We start from the raw sequence: 23,187 nt of genomic DNA, 5'->3' as shown, positions 1-23,187 counted from the left end.
AGAACAGATATATAACTTCTTGTTATGCGTCAAATTGTTTGTGACATGCCTTTTCGATTTGAATTTTGGGTGTGCCGAGTATTTATGCGGTGAATGCCACTGTGTGCAGTAATACTTTACTCTGCAATGCCAAGATGAAGTCGTACATGTTGTTTTTGATGAAGATAATAGCAATCTGTTGGTGTTCTCATTGCACGCGATGAGAACATCTCTTGTAACGCGATTGCATCATATCCGTTTTCCAAAACATCTTATAAATCCAAACATGAACATTCCGTGATCAATTTAAATCAGTAATAACTTAAACATGGACACTTCCACCAACCTATCCAACACCCAAACAAAATATCCTGTGAGAATTACCACCTGAATTTCATTTATGAATACAAGCTGCTCTTCCCCACGTACGTATCAGTTGTAGTTAGCAATTGCCCCACTGGAGTTGTCATCCCGAGTCAAAATTGTTGTGCCCGAACCCAACTACTGAAGCTGAGTCGATGTCCATAAAAGCATATATTGGTACATACACATCAATTCCTGAGGAGCAGTGGGATTAATATTTCCCAAATCATTCTTTGCAAACAATTATCTCGAATGTAGTAGATTTCACAATTTGCTTACCTGATAGTTTACTACAACTCTTTATCACTGTCAAGCTGCGCCTTTGTTGCTGCCTTTTCAGCTTCTTCCAAGACAAAGTTCTTTAGCGAGTCAACATCCCTCGGCCCTGATCATTTGTACAAGAAACAATAATTAGGTGAGATACTATACTATAGAAAGTCTAATACATTACTTCAAATGAATCCATAGCACGGGTACACAGCCACCGAGTCATCCCATGCCAATAATGCAACCCCGTGTGGAGATAAAATTGCAGATGACATTGTACATCGGCATGGGACGCCACAGTTGCGATGTACCTACCTGTTGCCGACACCTACAGATGCAATTTCCATCATCTAGATATCACCTATATTTTGCTTATGGGACCTGAGTAGTTTACGTATATTTTGAAACCTAGGTATTTGACTATAATCTGAGGTATCATACCGTACGTCACACGGAAATAATAGTAATTGTTTTTCTTAACCATGGCCACCAATCTAACGGTAAACAGAACTAATGTCACCTTGTTCTTAGTAAACAAGGCCAGCCAATATTATGTATGTAGGTGGAATGGGAATTGTAAGACATTGTCAAGAAAAATAGTAGATTATACTATGAAGCACAAACCCTACTTACTCATCTTTAGCAATTTTTAGTAACACATTTATTAATGTATTAGAGTAAGTTGTATTTTGTAGTGCTGGAAGGAAAAGATGATACATATGAATTCTTAGTCTTAAACTTAATGTCATAGATTAATTGTTTATTTCGTTTCCTTAACACTATTATTTGGTTCCTTGCTATATTTCTTGATTTATTTTTTACAAACCTCTTTGAACGTGTGTGCAAGGACCTTCTCTTTTATCACGCATTTTACACGCGACTTAATTATGTTTTATTTCCTTCATCACCTAAAAACGTCTTGCGTTAGTTGTTTTTATTTTGTTGTAATTGTCCAACTACCTCACTAAACAAAATGAAAACAACTAATGTAAGACATCTTTAGGGGTGCTACATGTTAGGGTTTCAATATTAGCCAATGACGTTTCGTCTATTTTATTTATTTATTTACATCTACATACTATTGTTCATCAACTTCAAGTATAAACTTGCACCCAAAATCTCATATTGTTTGACGATTGCATAAATAACAATCTCATATTGTTTTACGATTGCGTCTATAAAAGTATGTAGATACTATTGTTATGATGTGCGCACAAGCACAATTTATAAAATAATCACTTAAGAAATATAAAAATATCTAAAGAAAGACATATTTGGGGCGCGTAGCGCTTATGATGCAAAAAATGCATCTTGCACGCATGTATGATGTAAAAATGCATCTCGCACGCGCTCACGCGCATGTGGAGAGGCTAGTACTACATAAGCCAAGGATCAGTCACCACAAATATTATCTCTATCACCACTGTACTAAACAAAGCAGGCAAATCTTTCACAGGTACACACTAAAGACAACACCACTCAAAACATTCTTGCAATTTATATCTCACATTCCTCCTCCACCAAAAAAGAAAAAAGGCTGCAATATTACCTCTTTCAATGTCGGACGTAGCCAAATGTTAGGACTTTTTAATTGTGATGGATTTCCAGTGTTGTTATTATACATCTAAGATGACAAGTTGTTGGAAGATGAATGATATTACAAAAATAGCGGACGTAATGGCCAATTTATATTCCCAAAATAAATTATAATGATTTCCCGAATGAATCTGTATCGAATGAAAATGAATATGCAAGCGCTAGTGATCTGAATAGAAAATAGATAGATATGAACAATTTCTTATTCTCAGAAGTTATTACTAACAGGAACTTTAGGGGACGGTGGATCATGTAAATACGTGCCCAAGCCCGCGAGGAGCTTGCACTTGAAATCCATTTCCTAGACAAGGCCCTTAAACAGGAATTTCATAGAAATCGGAAGTGCATTTGTTTAGATTACAATGTGATCGTATAAGTGATATTAGTAAGCCTGAGTAGATCAAATAGAAAAGATTTTATGCAGCACAAAGATGACTATGGATGAAAACACAACTGATATAGCAGAAAAGAAATTCAAATCGCACCTTGATATTTTGCAACTTCTTCACCATCATAGAATACTTTAAACGTAGGATATGAATGAATGTCAACTTTTGAACATACTGGTTTACTCGTACTACAATCAACCTCCCCAACCTCTATTTCGTCTTCACCTTCCATTGTCTTCCCAAGGTCCTCCCACAATGTACCCAAGTTCTTACTGAAACCAAATGTTATCATTACAATCCAACAAATCTCACTTAATCATAAACTCGGAAGATGTGAGTAACTTACCAATGTTTACACCATGGCACACAAAATTTCACAAACCATGCCGTGTCCTTCTCCTTCACCTACGAAAAACGCATACGCAAACAAACAATCAGCAAGGTGATCAAGGGAAAATACATTTCTAATCAGCGAGCATGACATATCTTTCCAAACTCCTACCTACTTAATAAAAAACACATACATTTCTTATAAAACTCAACCCATAAAAAATTTCACTTCAACTTCCAGTCCGATTTCGCAGACTCAATCGCCATTTAATTCTGTCACCGATACGATATCAAAACGCAATTGACAAAAAGGGAAAAACTAACTAGGGATTAGCATTGATAAGACCACCAGGGATTGATGAGTAAGGAAAAATATGATCTGGTTAGGGCTAAAAACCCTAACTATATATGCTTGCGTGTAGAAATTGAAAAATTGCATCTGTGAAATTATTTAGATTGGATCTGTGAAACTGAATGCAAATCAATGAAGAATTTGAATGGGTTTTGTAGTTGTTACCTTGTCGGAGAAGGTGTCAGCGGTTAGGGTTATAACCTCGGCTTCGGTATATGTTGTTAGAATTGGAAGAAGAAAGAGAAGAACTGGGATGAAAACTAGAGAAGCAGAGCCGGCTTTCATCGCTGCTGAGAAAATTATAAAAAATTTCCGTGAAAATAAGATTGACGGACGAAGCTATGTCAAGTTCTCTCCCAGCTTCAGTTTCGTACCAGATTCATATACCTAACGTTTTCGCGTTGCACTTGGCCAAAAGGAAAAGCATGCCTTGCACGTGACTCAGATGTAGCGCGCCTCTGATGCAGCTCGTTTTCTAGTTCATGATTAAAATGAGACGAATTGAATTGAAAAAAAGTTGAAATATGATGGAGTCAAAATTAAATTCTTAATAAAATTGTTTACTAAATTTTTTTGAAATTATAGTAGAAATAAAACTCATCTATATAATTCACATAGCGAGACATAAAAGTGTACAATCCCGTCAAAATATGCGGTTCTTTAAGGATCAATTCCTCTAACAGCACGAGCCTGACTCTTTTTTTTTTTTTTTTTCTTGAAAGCTAACCGTTGACTAATTCACATAAATGAAAATGAAAATTAATGCGATTGGTAAAATGTTTTTGTGCAAAATAATTTATATATGTTTTTATTTTTATTTTTATTTATTTTATCACAAATGGATTGAATTAAATGACACAGAAAAGGGCCCAGCAAGAACAAAGAGAGGCAAAGAAATGTCGATGCCCATATCCACCACCTCCTCTCCTTCAGCGCCACCACCACACTCTCTCATATAAATTCTTTCTGTACCTCCACCAGTTTTTGTGAGAAAATATATTGTCATGAAGGTGCAAGGGTGATATCGTGGGAATAATACTTAGGTACTCAAATTTCGTATACTCATTTTTTGATTTGGCTCAATCAAAAGATGTCACGTGTTTCTTGTTTTTAAAGTTCAGAAAAAATCTATTATTTTTTAAAACAATAAAATATGTGCTAAAATATTATTGGGCCAAAATTTAAGAGAATTCTTATTGGCACTCCAAAAATCTCATTCTACACTCCAAATTTTCTATATTTGGAGAAAGAAAAATACACTTGTGAGGAGTGTAGAATGTGATTTTTGAAGTGCCAATAACACTTTCCAAATTTAAAAGTAATTACCTAAGCATTACCCGTGTGATGGTGGTGCTCATGATGTCAGGAGGAGTGCGATTCCGCTTCTTCCCACTCCAATCCCCTTTGGTAAACACACCATGAACGTCGAGAATGCACCGAGGGCTTCCTTTTCTTTTTCTTTTTTGATTGAAAAGATGGACTTCTCATTGAACCAAGGGAACAATACATGAGAACAGCATTAGTATAGACAGCTAGCAGCTAGACAGCAGCAATCATACGGCTGCACCAACAGACTACCTATTGTACTCTTCATAGAGCAGGGCTACAATAAGGTCAGGAGGCTCTTCGAACCAAGAGCGGTGTGCCAGTGCCACTTCACTTGCTTGACGACGAACATGGGTAGGGAGAGCTCCAGATATCCCAGCCACCAAAGCCTTAGCATCTTCTACAATTGGTCCAACATGGGACGAATCAGGAGAAGCCTCTTACAAAGCGGCAACGATCTGGAGAGAGTCGCTTTCTATCAAAACATTGTGTAAATCCCTTCCTGTCGCCAAAATAAACCCTTCTCTAACCACCAACGCCTCATTCTGAAGAGGGGAGAAGACGTTTTCCGACTTCTGATACGAGCAATATCAAAATCAACTTGGTTAAGGCTAGAGGCTAGAGACAGGACCCGGTCCTTCATGGACGTACTAGCTTCACCTCTCGGCGGAGGCCCCAAAGGTGACGCTAACCAAGCACACATGGCATAAGGACAATGTCGCATCAAATGAATCACACTCTCCCTGCACTCCGCAAATAACACAAGTCAAATCTGCACCAATGTGCCTTTCACTATGATTGTACGAGTTGGAATTATGTCACCGCAAAGTCTGCCAGGCTCATCCGTTATCCGTTTACAAATCCCACTCGTCCATTTCACACTGCATCAAGGATTTTCAGCGCCCAACAAAAAAAAAAAATAATCGTAAAGCAAGCAATTAGGATAGGCACCAAACAGAAGCAGAAAGTCCTACAGTTCTTATTAATAAGCAACTCCTTCGCAAAGGTCCCAGAAAACCACCACGACTTTTATCCCAAAAAAGAAAAAAAAAACAGACCAAGTACAAAAGATAAAAACATGAACAAATTAAAAGCTCCTAAATAAGCCTGAGAAATAGAAACTCCACAAAACCAGACTCTTTATTCACCACCCGGAGTCTCTCAATCGAAACCCGTGACACTCTTGATCGCCTCTTGGACCCTGTCGAACCTCTCAAACCTTCCCTTATCCTTTCTGTCATCCTCCCTTCTCTCCTCGCCCCTTCCCGCATCCCCCCTTCTCTCGCCCTCTTCCGGATGCTGCTGCCTCCTCTCTTCCTCCTCCTCCTTCGGCGGCTTCCTCTCCTCCTTGTACGGCGGTGCTGCTTGTGCCGTAGGCAAGATCACTGCCTCGCGCTGAGCATCAACAAACCTCCTCAACCGGTCTTCAGTCACGCCGAAAGCAGCTGCAAGCTCGGGTCCTTTGAGCTCCTGAAGAACAGACGCCGCACCAACCAAAATCTGAGGCCTATTCTTCCGCGCCGAGGTTGTGAATCCAAACAACTCGAGCGGGCCGGTTCTCGATGCGATTTGACAGAATGGGAAGTACCTTGGCACCCAAAATACATCACCTTCTTCTATGTTAGCATTCATGGCTTGTGTCCCATTTGGGAACACAATCTGTAGTGTTCCGGAGCCTCTCAACACAATGCCGTATTCTGTCGCTCTCGGATTCACATGCGGTGCCATCATTGACCCAGCGGTAAGGTTGACAAGGTAAACGCCGATGCCAGAGTGTTTCAACGGTGAGTAATCAGAATCATCGAGCTGCATGCTCCATCCGTAGTCGTTTCTGAAGTCGGGCTTTCTGTCGTAGAGGTTGTAAGAGTCTGGTGATTTTCCTGTTCCCTTGCCCTTATCGTAGTCATCTCGCCTCCTCTTTTTGTCGTTTGAATCAGCGCCAAAAACTGAGTTCAAGAGCTTCCTCCATGACCATGTTTCTGATTTGTCTTGGTGATCATCTTGTTGGATGTCAAACATACTCTTCATTTCTTGAAGTCTGTCTTGCTGTTTCAGCTGGAGGAATTTTGACCAGACACTTGGCGAATAAGATTCGGGCACAAAGACGATTGGACCTTGTTGTTGACTTGTGAACATCTCTCTTAGTTCTGATGATGTGACCTGCAGTATTGGACACACATTTGTGTCTTTAACTTTTGGTAAACAAATTTGGTTTCTAGGATTATTGTTAATCATAGAGAAAATTGTGCACACCCAATTGTAGTTTTGGTATCCAAATTAAAAATCCATTCAAATTAGTATCTGCAAGTTTGACAAAAAGTGTCACGTTGGTTCTCACACCAACTTACGTTAGATTTTTAGTCAAAATTAAACATGTGAAAGTGTGCACGAGTCTCCTTTTTTTAGTCAAAATTAAACATGTGAAAGTGTGCACGAGTCTCCTTTAAGGGACAAATTGGAAAAATCAACCACCATTTCACATGTCACGTGCTTAAATTTGATTAAAAAATGTATTCCAGAGTTGGTGTCACATATTTTGTGAATTTCAGATATCAATATGAACAAATTCTTACTGAAAATATGATGATATATCAATAATATGTAGCAATTTTAAATTTAGGAATTAATCATCATAAAACTGTGATGTGCTTACATTGAAGGCATTTGCAAGTACTTCACGGTCAAATCCAGCAATAATAGACTGTGGGTTGCTTCCTCCACCAATGAAGAAGGACTGCATTATTTTCAAAAACACCCAAATTAGTTATAGATACTGAAATGTTGAACTACCATAACCCTAATTAAGAAATTTTAATTACCATAACCCTAATCTGTTATGTACCTGCAAACCCATTCCCAAACTCTCAGATGTGTCAATGCTGCAAATGATGTGAACCCTCTGGCCCTCTCCAGCGTTCACCAAGTAAAATGGAGACCCAGCTGGAATTCTATACACATCCCCTGTCTTCAATCTCCTCTCTCCCAATTCATCTTTGTAGATCAATCCCACCTTTACTTCTCCTGCAAGCAAACAATTATAATTCATGTTCCACAACTCATAAGAATCTGATTCAAAAGCAATCCATCAAAGGGAATTTTGTTCACTAAAAAAATTGGAAGTCCTACTTTCCACAATTGCATGGATAAAATTCAAGTCACAAGACTAAATGCAAATATCCACCAAAAACAAAATAAATGTAATTAATTAAGAAAATAAATAAATATTAGGATTCCATTGTCTACTCACTCACCATTTTGGAAGTCCCACATTGTATACAATTGCAATATTGCATACATCTAATTAAATTGAAAAACATTTGAGAAAATTATTTAAATTCAAAAAGTAAAATCAACTAACTAAGAAGAAACCAGTTAAAATTAAGTAGATGCAATCCATCAAAGATGTGATCACTCGCCAATTTGGAAGTACCAATTGCACAATTTGCATGCATCCGCTTCAGTTAATTAAGAAATTAAAACCAATTTTTATTAAAAAAAAAAAAAGAAGAAGCAAATAGAGCAAGGAAGATTAAGCAACTCATCAAAGAGTCGATATCATTAAACAAGGATTCGTAACACCAAGTATCGGTAGCCGCCAGGATTGGCTGGTCTGCCCTCCTAGTTTTATCATTGATCTTGTCCTCGAGGACTGTTTGTAATGGATCCTTCTTGATGGGGTTGGGGCTGTTTTGGCCTCGCCTCTCTCAATGAAATCTACCATCGTTTCGATTAACAAAAAACTATAAATTTGTAAGACCGCATGTTGGTGTTGATGTCGATCTAAATGGTATCATTCACTCACTACTTTCAAAGTAAACCAGTTTTTGCATCCTTGCATGCATTCGCAGATTAAGAAAAAAAATCTTCTTAATTAGTGATTACTAATAAGATTACCTCTGCAGACGAAGAGGATGAGATTGGAGTCGAGATACTGAGGAATAAAGAGAGACTTAGGCTCCATTGTAATAAACCCAATATGCATGGGCTTATCAACTACCCTGCTGCGCGCACTCATCACCACTCTCATTTCTCCTGCTGCAGTTTTCACTACCGGCTTTGCCTGTGGCAGCAAAAACCAACCTTCTTCCGATTCTTCCCCTCCCGATTCCGGATAATGCCCCTCCTCCTCTTCCGGCCTCCTCCTCCCACCGCTTTCCTGCTCCTCCCTCCAATCTTCTTTCTCCTCCGTCCCTCTCCTCCAACCTTCATCCTGATCACCAGTGTACCCCAGCGCCACTGAAACTCCATAGCACATCACCAGCATCAGAACCACAAACGTCATCACTTTGTTTCCCATTTTTTCTTCTGTTTTGCTTTCTCCGTGATGACCTTTCTGTGAAGCCATTAGGATAGGCTGAGATGTGGGGTTTATATAGAGGGGAGGGAAAGAGCATGGGGACGCGTGTCGGCCATGCAGAGTCTATGCGGTTTGCTGGCGGTTTACGGCTTAGACACACTTGGTGTTTGAAAGAGAAATATTCGAACACATTGTGAGAGTGTGAGTCTGACAGACACACATCACTTCACGCCTTTGAAAAAAGAAAAACCAAACTTCATAAATTTTTTATATTTTAATTTATTAACTTTTTAACACATATATCCAATCATTTATACGATAACACATGATCACGTATTGTGATCACATTGAAAAATCTCTTCCAACCTACGTTATACTCGTACTCTTTCTTGAAAGAACAATTCTTTCTTTGTCGAAAGCTCAAAAAACAATTCAGATTTTTTGTTATGAGTAATGCATTTCTTGCATCATCTTTTAGTAGAGTTTATTCTAATTTTAAACTCGCAGTGATTTGTTCATTATCTGTGTATAGATATCAATTTCCATTGATTTAGAGGGTCATCACGGTTTGACGTTTAGTTCATTTTTGTTGTCCTCAAGAAATGGGGAGTACCCACTTTTAACTGTTAGATTCAAATATATAGTTGGATATGACTTTATATTTGTCTTTAGAATAGTATATTTTACTTTTTAACATTTCACTATGTTATACCATATATTGAGCCTTCGTATCTGGGCTTCACTAATTAGCCCATGATGCATGTAAAAGGTTTAAAAAATCCTTGTTTCATAAAAATGATCTTTCACCCTCACTTTAGATGGATGACAAAAATGGCCTCTCTAGCCTCTGTGTACGATGCAACCCTCATTAGTCATTTACATAGTGAAATCAAATTAACATCAGTGTGGATATAACCTTAATTTGAAGTAAACCACGATATATCATTGTGTTCTTGTGTGTATGTGTGATTTACAATTGAATTTATGTGATCGACCTGATTTTGTACATCAACATAGTGTATTGGAGATCTATAAATATGATGCAATTTATGTCATTCACAATGCATACAAAGTTAAATTTAACTTTTAACTTTTAATTTATGTTTTAAAAAGGGATCGAGTCACATATAATTTTTGCATCATCAATTATGGTGGATGCACCTGCGACTCTATAATACTTTCGACCTATATAACTCCAAAGTCATATATGACTCTAACATTAGTGATGCATGAGAGAGATTGATCAAGTTTGCAGGCAAATATAACTTTTGACTCAAAATTTTGAAAAGCATAGTGTCATTCGCACACTTATTTTTATTTTCCGTGCGTTCTAGTTAATTTTTAGTTATTGGTCTTTTTAATTTATTTGACTAGACAGTCGAAAATTAAGATGTGCGAGAAGTAAAAATGAGTGTGTAAAACTTATGTGGGATGAGAACTTGAGAGTAAAGTTACCACCAACACTAAGTGCTTATTTGGAAGTGCTTTAAAATGACTGAAAACGCTTTTAGAGAAAATGTTTTTGGGTTCCAAAAGCACTTGAAGTGTCTCTTGGAAAAAACACTGATTATGTGCTTCTCCCATAAAGCACTTCAAGTGATTTTTAAGGATTTACTTGCGTTTTACTAAGTAGTGGTTCCAAAAACATTTTCATCAAAAGCGCATGTAGACATTTTAAAAGCACTTTTAAACAAATCATAACCCAATGATTCAATCCCATATGTAGAAGTTGCCCAATTAAAAAGGGTATATAAGGAGTATCTAGTGGGATATTGTCTCGACGGTAGCCCTTCTCTCCTTTAGCAAGATTTCGGGGAGCAAGGGCTCGTATTAATTCAACGACTCGATGCTATCACCTGGCTCTAATACAATTAATACGAGCTCTGGCCCACAGGAAACCAACCAAGTTGCAATGTTGCAAAGTGGAACGTGGCTCTAATACGATGCTCATAGCCTCATATAGCATCCCAAGATTCCCAATGCAGGCTATTTTTCAAACTTGCAATTTTTGAGTCTTAACATTAAGAATTCGATTGGAATTTCTTTTGCGAGAAGCACTTAAACTACAAAGCTTTTATTAACATTCTAAAATTTTTACTAAAAATTTATGTAAGTAATTTTATAAAAAAGCACTTTGAAATGCGTCTTGAAGAACCATCATTTGGTTTTTTAAGAAACATGTTAAAAGCATTTATAAGTCTTTAAACCAAACGTTGCTAAAAATGCTTTTGATTGTAAAAAATTATTTTTTTCTATTTTAAAAGGTACTCGAAACCGGCCCTAAGCATCTCGAGAATGAGATATAAATATGAATGTATTTACGTCTCACTTTGCATCTCTAAAGAGATAAAAATATTTGGTTTCATTTATTTTTCTCTCTTTAACTTGCGGAGATTACCGTAAAGATATAAAAGAATGTGAATATATATTTTTATTTACATCTTTCCGGTGAATAGTATGGATATTTTACATTCCGTCGCTGAAGAGGTCTCCAATGAAGAAAAAGTATAAAACGCTTAGAGCATGTTTCGTATGATTTGAATATTTTTTTTATCATTTCTTAAAACATTTCTTGAAAACAATTTTCTTAAAGACTAAAAAACTTGATTGGTTTGCGATTTAAAAATTTTAAATCTTATGACTTAAACTAGATAAAGAGATCTAAACAGAGGGGGTCGCAGGAAAGGGAGAAAGAGTAGAGAGGAGGACATAAAGTAAAAGATGATTGAATGAAAGAGAAAGAAGAGAGAGGATTGGACGAGAAGAGAGGAAGAAGAGTGAGAGAAAGACTCAAGAGAATGGATCGGAGAAAATACGAAAAAGGTAAAAAAAGAAAAAAAAAGAAAAGGAGAGATAGAGAAGAAAAGAGAGATAGATTTGGAGTGAGAGGGGAGGAGGGAAAGAAAAGAAAGGAGTGAGCTTACGTTTAAAAATTTTAAAAACTTACTTTTTATGTTTTTAGATAATAGACTATATTTTTTAGTTAGTTTAGAGTTTAGTTTTTTAAAAATAGTCATATCAAACAAGTTTTTAAGCTCTAAAGCTTGAAAATTATTTTTGAGTTTAAAAAGTTAAATTTAAGTCGAATACCAACCAGGCCTTTAGTTAGCAACCCATTTGCTAGTTTCGTCGGCCTTGTATCTCTCAGTCCCTCTCTTCGGTTCTCCAAAAAAACAAAGACCAAGTGATGCATTTGTTTTAAGGCGACCAATATCAGGTAAAAATCAACCCAATCCGTGTTTTCGCATTCCCAACTTTATGCATATTGCTTTTCCAAACGCCTAATGTTCTGCTTGGAGATTTTATATTTTCATTTGTTTAGTTTTCGACCGGAAATGTTTTTGACATTCATATATGAATAACGAATCATCTGTAGCTTTTGGAATCTCGCGGGTCGATCCTAGCAAACATTTACTGGGTATATCTAATGTTTTGTGGAAATTTATGCCTGCCAATCGTTTGTGACAATGCCTAGTACAAGCAACTTAGGAATGATATGAGGAAAAAATGAAGGCTTTCACTTCAGTCTAGCAATATACGCGAAAACTAATTTGCCCATGATCCTGATTCCTGAAACATTACGTGAATTGAAGGTGTACTTTGATGGTGCAGGCAAGACCTGCATTTTCTTTGGAGTGGACGGCACTTATCTGGTAAAGGCAAAAATGAACATAACTTTGTTGGGGTGCTACTCTTTCGGACAGCGTTTATAAACCCTTTACAATTATGCTCAGCCGGAACTTGCTCTCAGTCAACCTACCTTATTTGAGAGGTTTTTTCTTTTGTCAGCACCAGCTAGTTTTCTTGGAACTGGAGATGCATTAAAGCAAGCTAGAGTATTCACGAATGAAGATGTCATAGGGTACTCAAAAGTGAGACGTGACTATAATCATCTGCATTTGAATTCTGAGTCTGCTCGAAATGCTGGATTTGAAGATCGACTGGTACACAGGGTCCTTTTTACTTCCCCGGTCCCAAATATCGTATCTTCTCATTTTGTAAGTCTGATGCTTTATAATTTTTATCCTCTCTTGACTTGGTGTTTTAGATAATTTACATTACAACATTTTATCTCATTATTGGGAGAAGGGCTATGCAAAGAGGAGGCTTTCGGGTTGCTCCGAACCCGATTTTGAGCATTCGGGTGGTTTGAAGAGTGCTCAGAAGAAGACTCAGGTGGCTGAATCATTTTTGCGCTGGTATAGGAGGAAGGGCTTGCTTGTCACCGACATTACTGGCAGTGCATGGAATTTATTGGCTTTCGGATTCTTTTTTTGAGGTTTTTGCAAAATTGGTTTCGCTTTATGTTTGTAGTTTTTGAAACTTTGTTGTTTGATTGTTAATGATATGGTAATGGATTTGAATGGTTACATTGAACGTTTGAGATCGATTTTTGAATTGTATAGCGATGATATTGCAATGGTTTCTATGCAATAGATTGATTTAAATTTGCTGCTTTTCTTTACGACACATCAACGGTGTATGAGTGTAAAGCAAAATAATTGATCTAGAAATTTGAAATTTGAATAATTTTCAGTTGGAAAAGTGAAAATGAGGCAGAATCAGATTGAGAATCCCCATTTCTCAGGTGTGTGTTCACAAATGCTTCCAAGTTCCACATATGGTCGTTAATTCCAGATAGTATTTGTAATGGGCACAGTGTAGTTGTAACTATGAATAAACAACTTCTGTAATCTGAATGCTATTATTACTTTGTGAGAAGTTTTAGTTTAAGTTTTCTGTCCGTCCAACTTAATGATTTCAGAAGATACTTAGAACTAGATTTGTTCTCCTTACATGTCACTGACAGGAATGGTGTGAAAGACAAATGGAGTTTGTTCTCCTTGTTGGCAAGCGAAAAGAGAGTAAGGCAATGAAAGCTGGTGTTGCTCGCCATGCAAAACTTGAAGAAGAGGTAAGCATTCAAAAGGCGATTACTATTTGGGGTTTGGGGTTTTGTTCTGCATGAATTAGCCGATTCCTATGGTAGTGAAGTTACAATTTGGTAGTCATGTTGAAATAGAATTCAGCTTTCGTTAGACGAAATGTAACCTTTTTCTTTCTTCCCAAGGTACAAAGCACTTTTCCATACCTTTCCTTACCTCCACGTTTCCTACGAACATTTACAATCTGATTATATTTTTGGGCAGGTTGTAAAAAGAGCTAAAGTTCGTGTCAAATTGATTGAAGATAAATGGGATCCGAAGAGCAGGTTATCAGGTTGGTCTGAACCCAATATCAAGGATGCTTGAGGTTTGAAGAGTGCCCAGAAGATGACTCGGGTGGCTGACTCGTTGCACCTGTGTAGGAAGAAAGGGTTGAGTGTCACGTACTTTACTATCATCGACATTGAAACCATGGTATATGGTTGTTTTTTCGAGATAGTATTTGCAATGTGCCGGTGTAGTAGTAACTATGAATAATTAACTTTAGTAATCTGAATGCTATTATTACTTTGCAAGAGGGTTTAATGTAAGTTTTCTGTCCATCCAACTTAACGATTTCGAAAGACATTTGACCTAGATCTGTTCTTATTACATGTCCATTATAGCAATGGTATGACAGAAACATGGAGCTTGTTTTCCTTTGTGGCATACAAGAAGTGAGTAAGGCTATGGAAGCGTGTATTGCTCGCCATGCAAAACTTGAAGAAGAGGTAAGCATTCAAATAGAGTTACGATTTGGTAGTATTTGGGGTTTTGTTCTGCATGAATTAGCCGACTTTTGGCATTTTAAAATCATAGTTCTGTTTGATAGTCAAGTTACAATTTGGGATTTCATAAAGTTGATATCATCTTGAACTAGAATTCAGCCTTTTTTTAGATGAATGGAACCTTTTTCTTACTTGCCAAAGTACAAAACACTTTTCCATACTTTTCGTAGCTGTTTGCACCTAAAATGTGCACCATTTCACTTATTTGGGCCATTTGGGTAAAATATGTCATTTGGAGGATTAATGTGCAAGAAGGCTAACTTGGAAAGATATTTGGCTGCAAGTGGGGTAGTTTGACATTATTATATTGTTTTTCCTTATTGTATGGGCGGTGGAGGTTTGCCAAGAGCTTTGTTTAAACAACAATTGCATGTTTTCCTAATGCAGGTGGATGGGAAGACACGTACAATCTGACAAAGGATACATGGTGAAAGAGGCTAACTTGCTTCTTTTAATTAATAGTTTATTGCAAGCGGTGAAAACATGTGGTGGAAATGCAAGTTCCCCTTTTAATATTATTTCACGAATCATTGCTGACAACAACAAAAAAAGACTTGTGGAATTATTCAATGTTTGAAAAGATAAGCAGCGTGCTTCCCTGACTTCAATTATAGTTCAAGTAAATGTTTGTTCATGTTGAAATACTTGGAACTATACCTTTTGGAAAGACACTGATATGATCGTCTCTGATTCAGATATGAGCTTTAGGATGTACATTGAATGTATCGTTTCTGTTGTTTCGTCAAACAGATATTCTAAAATTCAGTTGTTTTGTACTGAAAGTTATGCTCAACGGATGAAGTCAGATGGGTCAAGAACTTGAAAACTTGGGTGTCAAGTTATCACCACCACAAACTACTCAATGAGATAAGCCTATATGCTTTTCCCTGTAAAACTCGAAGACGCAGACAGAGGAGAGGCCGGGCCGTGGGGCACGGTGAGGACTGAGGAGGAGCATGGAGTGAGAGAGTGCAGAGGGCTGGAGGTGGAGGAGAGTGAGGCGTGGGGAGAAAAACTCTGAACCCCAACGTTTATGTCATAGGATAAAATAAAACAACAATGTTTAGATGGGTGTAAGTAAAACGGTGTCATTTTAAGGATTGTTTGGTTTGATTTCCAAACCACTGAAATCAAAACCGAACTAACGGATTTCGATTCAATTTTTTTTCAGCTTACTATAGTGTTCGGTTTGATTTTTTTCGATTTTTTGAACCCACTCCTAGGCTGATGTCAACTCAATGACTCGATATATTTACCTGACTCTAATACCAACTATTACGAGCTCTAGCCAATCGGAGAACAACCAAGATGCATAGTGAAACTTGGCTTGGCTCTAATATCATCCCAAGATTCCCAATGCAGGCTATTTTCCAGTATTCAACATCTCAAACATTAAGGATCCATTTGAGATTTCTTTTTGCAGAAAGCACTTATACTAAAGTACTTATATACTAGCACTAGATGAAGCCCACACATAAAAAATTTGAAAGAAAAAAAGTACATGGAAGAAAGATAAGTTGGAGAGAAATGTAAAAGAGAGAATATGGGAGTTTTTATTTTTATTTTTTATTATTTTAAAATATAGCTATGTTTTGTTGACATGGGGTTAGAAAAGAAAAAAAAAAAAGAAGAAAAATATTTTTGTGCGAAATTACTTTAATGCTCATAATTTTATTTTGATACTATTTTTTTGTCAATAAATTTTGTGAAATTAGATGATAGATTATGATTTTATTTTTTTTTTAATTATTCATGGAAGAATATAATAGTATTTTCCTTAGTTTTTAGTTGACAAATTCTCTTTGTAAGGATCATGAGGATCCTCAAATCGTGTCTGTTCATCGTATATCATGCAGTCATTTTTCATCAGGTACTATTCATATTTAATTTAAAATAAAATATTTAAAATTATTTATGACCGCATGATATACGATGAATGGACACGATTTGAGAATCCTTAGAATCCTTAGAATCCTCACGAAGAGGATTCGAAGAGGATCCTCATTCGATAAAGAGTACTTGAAAATATGCATTGAAGAACCAACATATCCTTTAAAAAAAATTGTTTTTACATCTTTCAACCCAACGTTGTGAAAGCGATATTGGTTGTAAGAAATTATTTAACCATTCGTGAAATTATCCAAACCGGCGCCAAACAGCGCGCCGCTCGATTCCGACCTTCATTTTCCTCTACCCTCTGCTATTTTTCCACATCCATGATTCTCCTCAACCCATTTTCGTCCTCTCTCCAATGGTTCCGACATCTCTCAATCGCACAATTTTCCACTTTTGCAACCGTCTCTTTTCACCGCTTTTTGCAACTTTCTAGGAAGGTGTAGATGTTGAATTTTGATTCAACCTTTAAGAACCCTAATTTAAAATATTTCTATGTAGACTGCATTCCTATAAAATGAACAGAAAATCTGTATGAAAAGACATGGTCTATATTGTAATACAAGTTTCTTTCATTTTACCCAAATAACATAAAAAATAAGGCTTGTTCTTCCCAGTAAGAGGAAGGACGGCCTCAGAAGACTCAGATACATTTGAGTTTTATCACTATCTCAATAATATGGGATAATCAAGCAATGTAGGCAAAATATGTTTTAATCATCACCTGCCTAACTCAATCACGAAACACCATAGAGATACGTATTATGGATAATCAATGCATACATGCAAACACCTTTTCGTTAAATTACGAAATTAATAAATTGCGATAATTGATCACACAACCAAAATAACAACACATACAAATTCATAGGGTTTTCCACGACAGTAGAGATGCAATTTATGATTTTAGTTGTTGGATAATATAAATGATTATGATCATAATGTTGGATATTTATCTGTTATTGTTATTTGATCTATTGAGTTAATTTGCTTCTGCTAATAATCCCTATTTGTCAGGGAACATGGTTAGTGTTTGACCTAATCTTTAGGAGAATCCCAAAAGTCTAGGGTTGTTAGACGTGGGATATTTTGTTGCTTATTTTTCTGATTGCTTGTTTCCTGAATGGCTATTTATGCCGGTGTTTTGAGTCATTGAATAAGAAGAACATTCTCTCAGACTTTTGCACTCGTTACCTTTCAAAGTTCTAGTTCTTAACAATTGGCATCAGAGCCCCCCACTGGGGCCTGGTTTGAAAAAGCAGCAGCTTTCATCTTGCAGCAGCAAGACTCAATGGCGTCTGAAAACAATTTTGTGCAACCTGCTATTCCACGCTTTGATGGTCACTATGACCATTGGAGCATGCTAATGGAAAATTTCTTGCGATCAAAGGAGTATTGGACTCTGGTTGAAACCGGTATCGCAGAGCCCGCTAGTGGGGCTGTCTTGACAGAGACGCGGAGAAAGACATTGGAGGAGCAAAGATTGAAGGATTTGAAGACAAAGAACTACCTGTTTCAAGCAATAGATCGTGCCATCCTGGAAACCATCCTTAAGAAGGATACTGCTAAGGATATCTGGGATTCCATGAAGAAGAAATATCAAGGTACAGCACGAGTGAAACGTGCCCAACTTCAAGCTCTTTGCAAAGAGTTTGAGATTCTCCACATGAAGGAAGGAGAGTCAGTCAATGATTACTTTGCAAGGACATTGGTGATCGCAAATAAGATGCGTATTCATGGCGAAAATATGGAAGATGTTGCAGTCATTGAGAAAATCCTTCGCTCAATGATCCGAAAATTTGACTATGTGGTGTGTTCCATTGAAGAATCAAATGACATTGACAATCTTTCGATTGATGTGTTGCAAAGCTCATTGTTGGTTCATGAGCAGAGGATGACTAGTCATGTTGTGGAGGAGCAAGCCTTGAAGATCACCACTGATGAAGGAACATCTCCAGGCAGAGGTAGAGGACGCGGGGGCTTTCGAGGAAGAGGCAGAGGCAGAGGACGCCAACTTTCCTACAATCAAGGAGCACAATTTGACAAGGCAAGTGTCGAATGCTTTTACTGTCACAAGTTTGGCCACTATCAATATGAATGCCCTGATAAAGAGAAGGAAGCTAAGGTGAATCTTGCTGAGACCGAAGAAGAAATGCTCTTAATGGCTTACATCGACAAAAAGGAAAACCCATCAGGTGATACTTGGTATTTAGACTCCGGCTGCAGCAATCATATGTGTGGTAATAAACTCTTGTTCTCTGATCTAGATGAAAATTTTAGAGAAAATGTGAAGCTTGGAAACAATTCTAGCATCTGTGTTATGGGTAAAGGGAATATTAAAATTTGGTTGAATGGTAGCATGCAAACAATCACTAGCGTATTTTATATCCCAGAACTAAAGAGTAATTTGATTAGTCTTGGTCAGCTACAAGAAAAGGGTTTTGCAATCCTTATTCAGAAAGACAACTGTCAGATTCATCATCCGAAGAAGGGGCTTATTGCACAAGCCAAAATGACAACAAATCGGATGTTCCCTCTATACACACAGATTCCACATGATGATCAAACTTGCTTCACTTCAACCACACAAGACACAACATGGCTATGGCATTATCGTTATGGGCACCTAAACTTTAATGGATTGAAGACCTTGGAGCAAAAGAAGATGGTAAGAGGACTACCTCAAATTCAGACTCCTTCAAAGAAATGTGAGGATTGCATTATTGGAAAGCAGCATCGTGACTCATTTCCAAAAGAGAGCACATGGAGAGCTACAGAAGTATTGCAATTGGTTCATTCAGATATATGTGGACCAATTAATCCAACGTCAAACAGCAACAAAAGGTACTTCATTACATTTACTGATGATTTTAGTCGTAAGACATGGATTTATTTTTTGGGAGAAAAATCTGAGGCCATTGTGGCATTTAAAAGATTTCGTGCACATGTTGAAAAAGAAACTGGAAATTGCATAAAGACTTTTCGTACTGATCGTGGCGGTGAATTCACATCACATGAATTTGCTAACTTATGTGAAATGAATGGAATTCGTAGACAGCTTACTGCAGCCTATTCACCACAGCAGAACGGGGTGGCAGAGAGGAAAAATCGTACTATTATGAATATGGTACGAAGCATGCTGACAGAGAAAGACATCCCAAAGAAGTTTTGGCCAGAAGCTGTCAACTGGAGTGTTCATGTTTTGAATAGAAGCCCTACACTTGCTGTTAAAAACATGACACCTGAAGAAGCATGGACCGGACACAAACCAGTTGTTGATCACTTCAGAATATTTGGATGTCTAGCCTATGCACATGTACCTGATCAGAAAAGAGGCAAACTTGATGACAAAAGTGTGAAATGTGTGCTACTTGGTGTAAGTGAAGAATCAAAGGCATATAGGCTGTACAATCCAGTCACTCAGAAGATCATTATCAGCCGTGATGTTGTGTTTGATGAAGGCAACGGTTGGAATTGGGGCAACACTGTATCTGAATCAATTCCATTTGATTTAGATATCAATAGTGAAAGAATGACTGATGTACAAATTTTAGAAGGTATATTGCCAAATGTTCCAGCAACTGAAAACATAACAGAACATGGAGCACAATCTTCCAGAGATTTGATGTCAAATGTTCCAGCAATCGAACCTTCTGAAGATCAACCTTCAAACTTAGATGCTCAACGGATCAGGAAAAGGCCTTTTTGGATGACAGACTATGTAAGTGGAGATGAATTATCAGATGATGATAGTGTTACTCATCATGCTTTGTTTGCAGACAGTGATCCAGTGCTCTTTGAGGATGCTGTTAATAATATAAAGTGGAGGAAAGCTATGGATGCAGAAATAGAGGCAATTAAGAAAAATGATACTTGGGAATTGACTGATCTTCCAGCAGAAGAAAAAACCATTGGGGTTAAATGGATCTTCAAAACAAAGCTCAACGAGAAAGGAGAGGTTGACAAATACAAAGCGCGACTGGTGGCAAAGGGATACACTCAAGAATATGGAGTTGATTATGCTGAGGTCTTTGCACCGGTTGCAAGACATGACACCATTCGTTTGGTGGTATCATTGGCAGCACAAAACTCTTGGCCTGTTTATCAACTTGACGTGAAATCAGCCTTCTTGCATGGTGAGTTAAATGAGAAAGTTTTCATTGACCAGCCTCCAGGTTATGTGCAAAAAGGGTATGAAAAAAAGGTGTTCAGACTAAAAAAAGCATTATACGGACTGAAACAAGCACCCCGAGCTTGGTACAGTCGTATAGATGCTTACTTCTCTAAGGCAGGATTCCAAAAGTGTCCTCATGAGCATACTTTGTTCGTCAAATCTGGAGAATGAGGTAAATTTTTGATTGTTTGTCTATATGTAGATGATTTGATATTCACTGGAAATGATGAAGCCATGTTTCTTGAATTTAAATCATCTATGATGAGTGAATTTGATATGACTGATCTGGGAAAGATGCGATACTTTCTTGGTATTGAAGTAGTGCAATCATCTTCTGGAATCTTTATTAGCCAGAAGAAATATGCTCAGGAGGTTCTGGAAAGATTTCAAATGTCAAATTGTAATCCAGTCCAAAATCCAATTGTACCAGGTTTTAAGATTACTAGAGATGCTGAAGGAGAGAGATTTGATAGCACCTATTACAAGCAAATCATTGGAAGTCTAATGTACTTGTCAGCCACTCGACCAGACATGATGTATGTTGTTAGTCTCCTTAGCAGGTTTATGGAGGAACCAACTGAACTTCATTATCAGGCTACAAAAAGAGCACTTCGCTATTTGAAAGGTACTGTGGATTATGGACTATTTTATAAGAAGGATGAAAGCAATGAGTTAGTGGGATTTAGTGACAGTGATTATGCTGGGGATTTGGAAGATAGAAAGAGCACATCTGGTCATGTGTTCATGTTAAGTTTAGGAGCTGTTTCATGGTCTTCAAAGAAGCAACAAGTTGTCACTTTGTCTACAACCGAAGCTGAGTTCATAGCAGCTGCTTCTTGTGCTTGTCAGGCTGTGTGGTTAAGAAGAATACTTGAGGAATTACATTGCATTCAGAAGAAGCCTACACTGATATACTGTGATAACAGTTCAACAATCAAACTTTCCAAGAATCCGGTGCTGCATGGAAGAAGCAAGCACATTGATGTCAGGTTTCATTTCCTTCGTGATCTTACAAAGGCAGGTGTTGTTGATCTAGTTCATTGTCAAAGTCAAGATCAGATTGCAGACATATTGACCAAGCCTCTGAAGCTAGAAGCCTTTGAGAAGCTGCGTGGTCTACTTGGAGTTTGGTCAGGATCTTCTATAAACTGATTGCTTGAATAGCTTTCAGTTTAAGGGAGGGAATGTTGGATATTTATCTGTTATTGTTATTTGATTTATTGAGTTAATTTGCTTCTGCTAATAATCCCTATTTGTCAGGGAACATGGTTAGTGTTTGACCTAATCTTTAGGAGAATCCCAAAAGTCTAGGGTTGTTAGACGTGGGATATTTTGTTGCTTATTTTTCTGATTGCTTGTTTCCTGAATGGCTATTTATGCCGGTGTTTTGAGTCATTGAATAAGAAGAACATTCTCTCAGACTTTTGCACTCGTTACCTTTCAAAGTTCTAGTTCTTAACACATAATACACATGTAAATTCAATCAATTAGATAATACTCAAATGCATCAAACACATATATCAATAAATAAAGCAGTAAAAAGGAAAAAGGTAAAGAATGATTTGGCCTATGATATCAAGAGAGGCAAGCTGTCACTGTCTTAAAGTCGTAAACGCCTTTCTACGTGCTGGTTATAATGGCTATCTACAACTCCAAGATACAACACTTGAATCTCACAGAGTGTCTAATCCATAAGCACGATTAAAGTAGACGGGGTGCCACGTAGTGATCAATTGCCCATTGATGATCAACATGAGTAGGAAGATAATAAGGATTATATATGAGTACTGTAGTAGGAAGAGAAGGAAAACATTTGAACATATGTTAACCTCTGTTCTGTTTGAGGAGTTCGCTATTTATCAAACTCTATAATGTCTTCTCTAATGAATATGACTCTTCATATTTTTGTCTAAAATAATAATAAATAAAGTTTTGAATCTTTAATAAAATAAAGTAAATAACCAATAGTAGAGCTCTAGCTCGAGTGATCACACCACCACCTTTCATTTGTGCACTGTTGTAGGCACTAGGGGTGGGCAAACTGGTCTAGGAACTGGAGGGCGGGCCGGGTCTTGCCAGTTTGGGACGGGTACGGGACGGGTTCAAGTTTTGTAAACTCAAAACGGAACGGGCCGGGACGGGTACACGTAATTGGCGGGGCGGGGCGAGTTTAAATTTCTGAAAAACCAGTTACACGAACCGGACCGGACCGTTTTCACCGTCCATTGTTTGGAGATTAAATCTCTACCGTTCATTTCTACCACTCTGACACTCGCCTCCTCTCTGGACTTTTCCAGGATCGATCCTTCTCTCTGAAGAGGGATTCATCCTCTCTCAAGATGGACTCTCACCTCCCACCGCTCACTCCTCCTCTCGTTGAAGCTACGGCGGTCTTCATCGGCGCTACCACTACCCCATCTTCTCCGCTCACTCCTCCTCTGATTCAACGCACTTGACTTAATCTTTACCTCGTTCACTCAGCCCGAAGACGACTCGGTCCCGACTACC

The 23,187-nt window shown here is 37.6% G+C and overlaps 2 protein-coding genes and 2 long non-coding RNA genes across 6 annotated transcripts; 2 read left to right on the top strand and 2 right to left on the bottom strand.

Moving 5' to 3' along the window:
• Positions 1-237: 237 nt before the first annotated feature.
• On the bottom strand, positions 238-3,660 carry LOC137741937 (protein disulfide-isomerase 5-1). The gene is made up of 5 exons (XM_088679244.1): positions 3,442-3,660; positions 2,941-2,999; positions 2,691-2,866; positions 622-727; positions 238-537 (listed from the first exon to the last, which is right to left on the bottom strand). Exons 1-4 carry the CDS (start codon positions 3,559-3,561, stop codon positions 633-635), a joined length of 450 nt encoding a protein of 149 aa, XP_088535370.1. The 5' UTR covers positions 3,562-3,660; the 3' UTR covers positions 238-537; positions 622-632.
• Positions 3,661-5,559: 1,899 nt separating this feature from the next.
• LOC137741459 (vicilin-like seed storage protein At2g28490) lies at positions 5,560-9,095 on the bottom strand. Its single transcript, XM_068481164.2, has 4 exons — positions 8,497-9,095; positions 7,445-7,623; positions 7,256-7,336; positions 5,560-6,762 (listed from the first exon to the last, which is right to left on the bottom strand). Exons 1-4 carry the CDS (start codon positions 8,945-8,947, stop codon positions 5,764-5,766), a joined length of 1,710 nt encoding a protein of 569 aa, XP_068337265.2. The 5' UTR covers positions 8,948-9,095; the 3' UTR covers positions 5,560-5,763.
• A 2,903-nt stretch (positions 9,096-11,998) lies between these two features.
• LOC148692862 (uncharacterized) lies at positions 11,999-13,276 on the top strand. 2 transcript variants are annotated; one of them, XR_015953120.1, is made up of 3 exons: positions 11,999-12,116; positions 12,512-12,897; positions 12,989-13,276. It is a non-coding gene; the product is annotated as an uncharacterized LOC148692862 (long non-coding RNA). The 2 variants fall into 2 exon arrangements; XR_015953121.1 differs by having other exon boundaries at positions 12,018-12,116; positions 12,493-12,897.
• Positions 13,277-13,279: 3 nt separating this feature from the next.
• LOC148692861 (uncharacterized) lies at positions 13,280-15,359 on the top strand. 2 transcript variants are annotated; one of them, XR_015953119.1, is made up of 5 exons: positions 13,280-13,487; positions 13,710-13,814; positions 14,050-14,259; positions 14,451-14,555; positions 15,000-15,359. It is a non-coding gene; the product is annotated as an uncharacterized LOC148692861 (long non-coding RNA). The 2 variants fall into 2 exon arrangements; XR_015953118.1 differs by lacking the exon at positions 13,280-13,487 and having other exon boundaries at positions 13,496-13,814.
• The last annotated feature ends 7,828 nt before the right edge of the window (positions 15,360-23,187 follow it).

The sequence above is a fragment of the Pyrus communis genome, chromosome 11 (genome assembly GCF_041283825.1).
Source record: "Pyrus communis isolate YQ-2024b chromosome 11, ASM4128382v1, whole genome shotgun sequence".
Lineage (NCBI taxonomy): Eukaryota > Viridiplantae > Streptophyta > Magnoliopsida > Rosales > Rosaceae > Pyrus > Pyrus communis.
The sequence above is the reverse complement of the archived record's forward strand: the minus strand, read 5'-3'. Positions and strand labels throughout refer to the sequence as shown.

Coding starts and splice junctions, on each gene's coding strand:
- LOC137741937 (XM_088679244.1), bottom strand. CDS start 3,561: ATGAAAGCCGGCTCTGCTTCTCTAGTTTTCATCCCAGTTCTTCTCTTT. Junction 3,000..3,441: donor CTGACACCTTCTCCGACAAG/GTAACAACTACA, acceptor CGTTTTTCGTAG/GTGAAGGAGAAGGACACGGC. Junction 2,867..2,940: donor GTGCCATGGTGTAAACATTG/GTAAGTTACTCA, acceptor ATTTGGTTTCAG/TAAGAACTTGGGTACATTGT.
- LOC137741459 (XM_068481164.2), bottom strand. CDS start 8,947: ATGGCTTCACAGAAAGGTCATCACGGAGAAAGCAAAACAGAAGAAAAA. Junction 7,624..8,496: donor CATCCTCTTCGTCTGCAGAG/GTAATCTTATTA, acceptor GTTTGCTTGCAG/GAGAAGTAAAGGTGGGATTG. Junction 7,337..7,444: donor GTTTGGGAATGGGTTTGCAG/GTACATAACAGA, acceptor AAAATAATGCAG/TCCTTCTTCATTGGTGGAGG.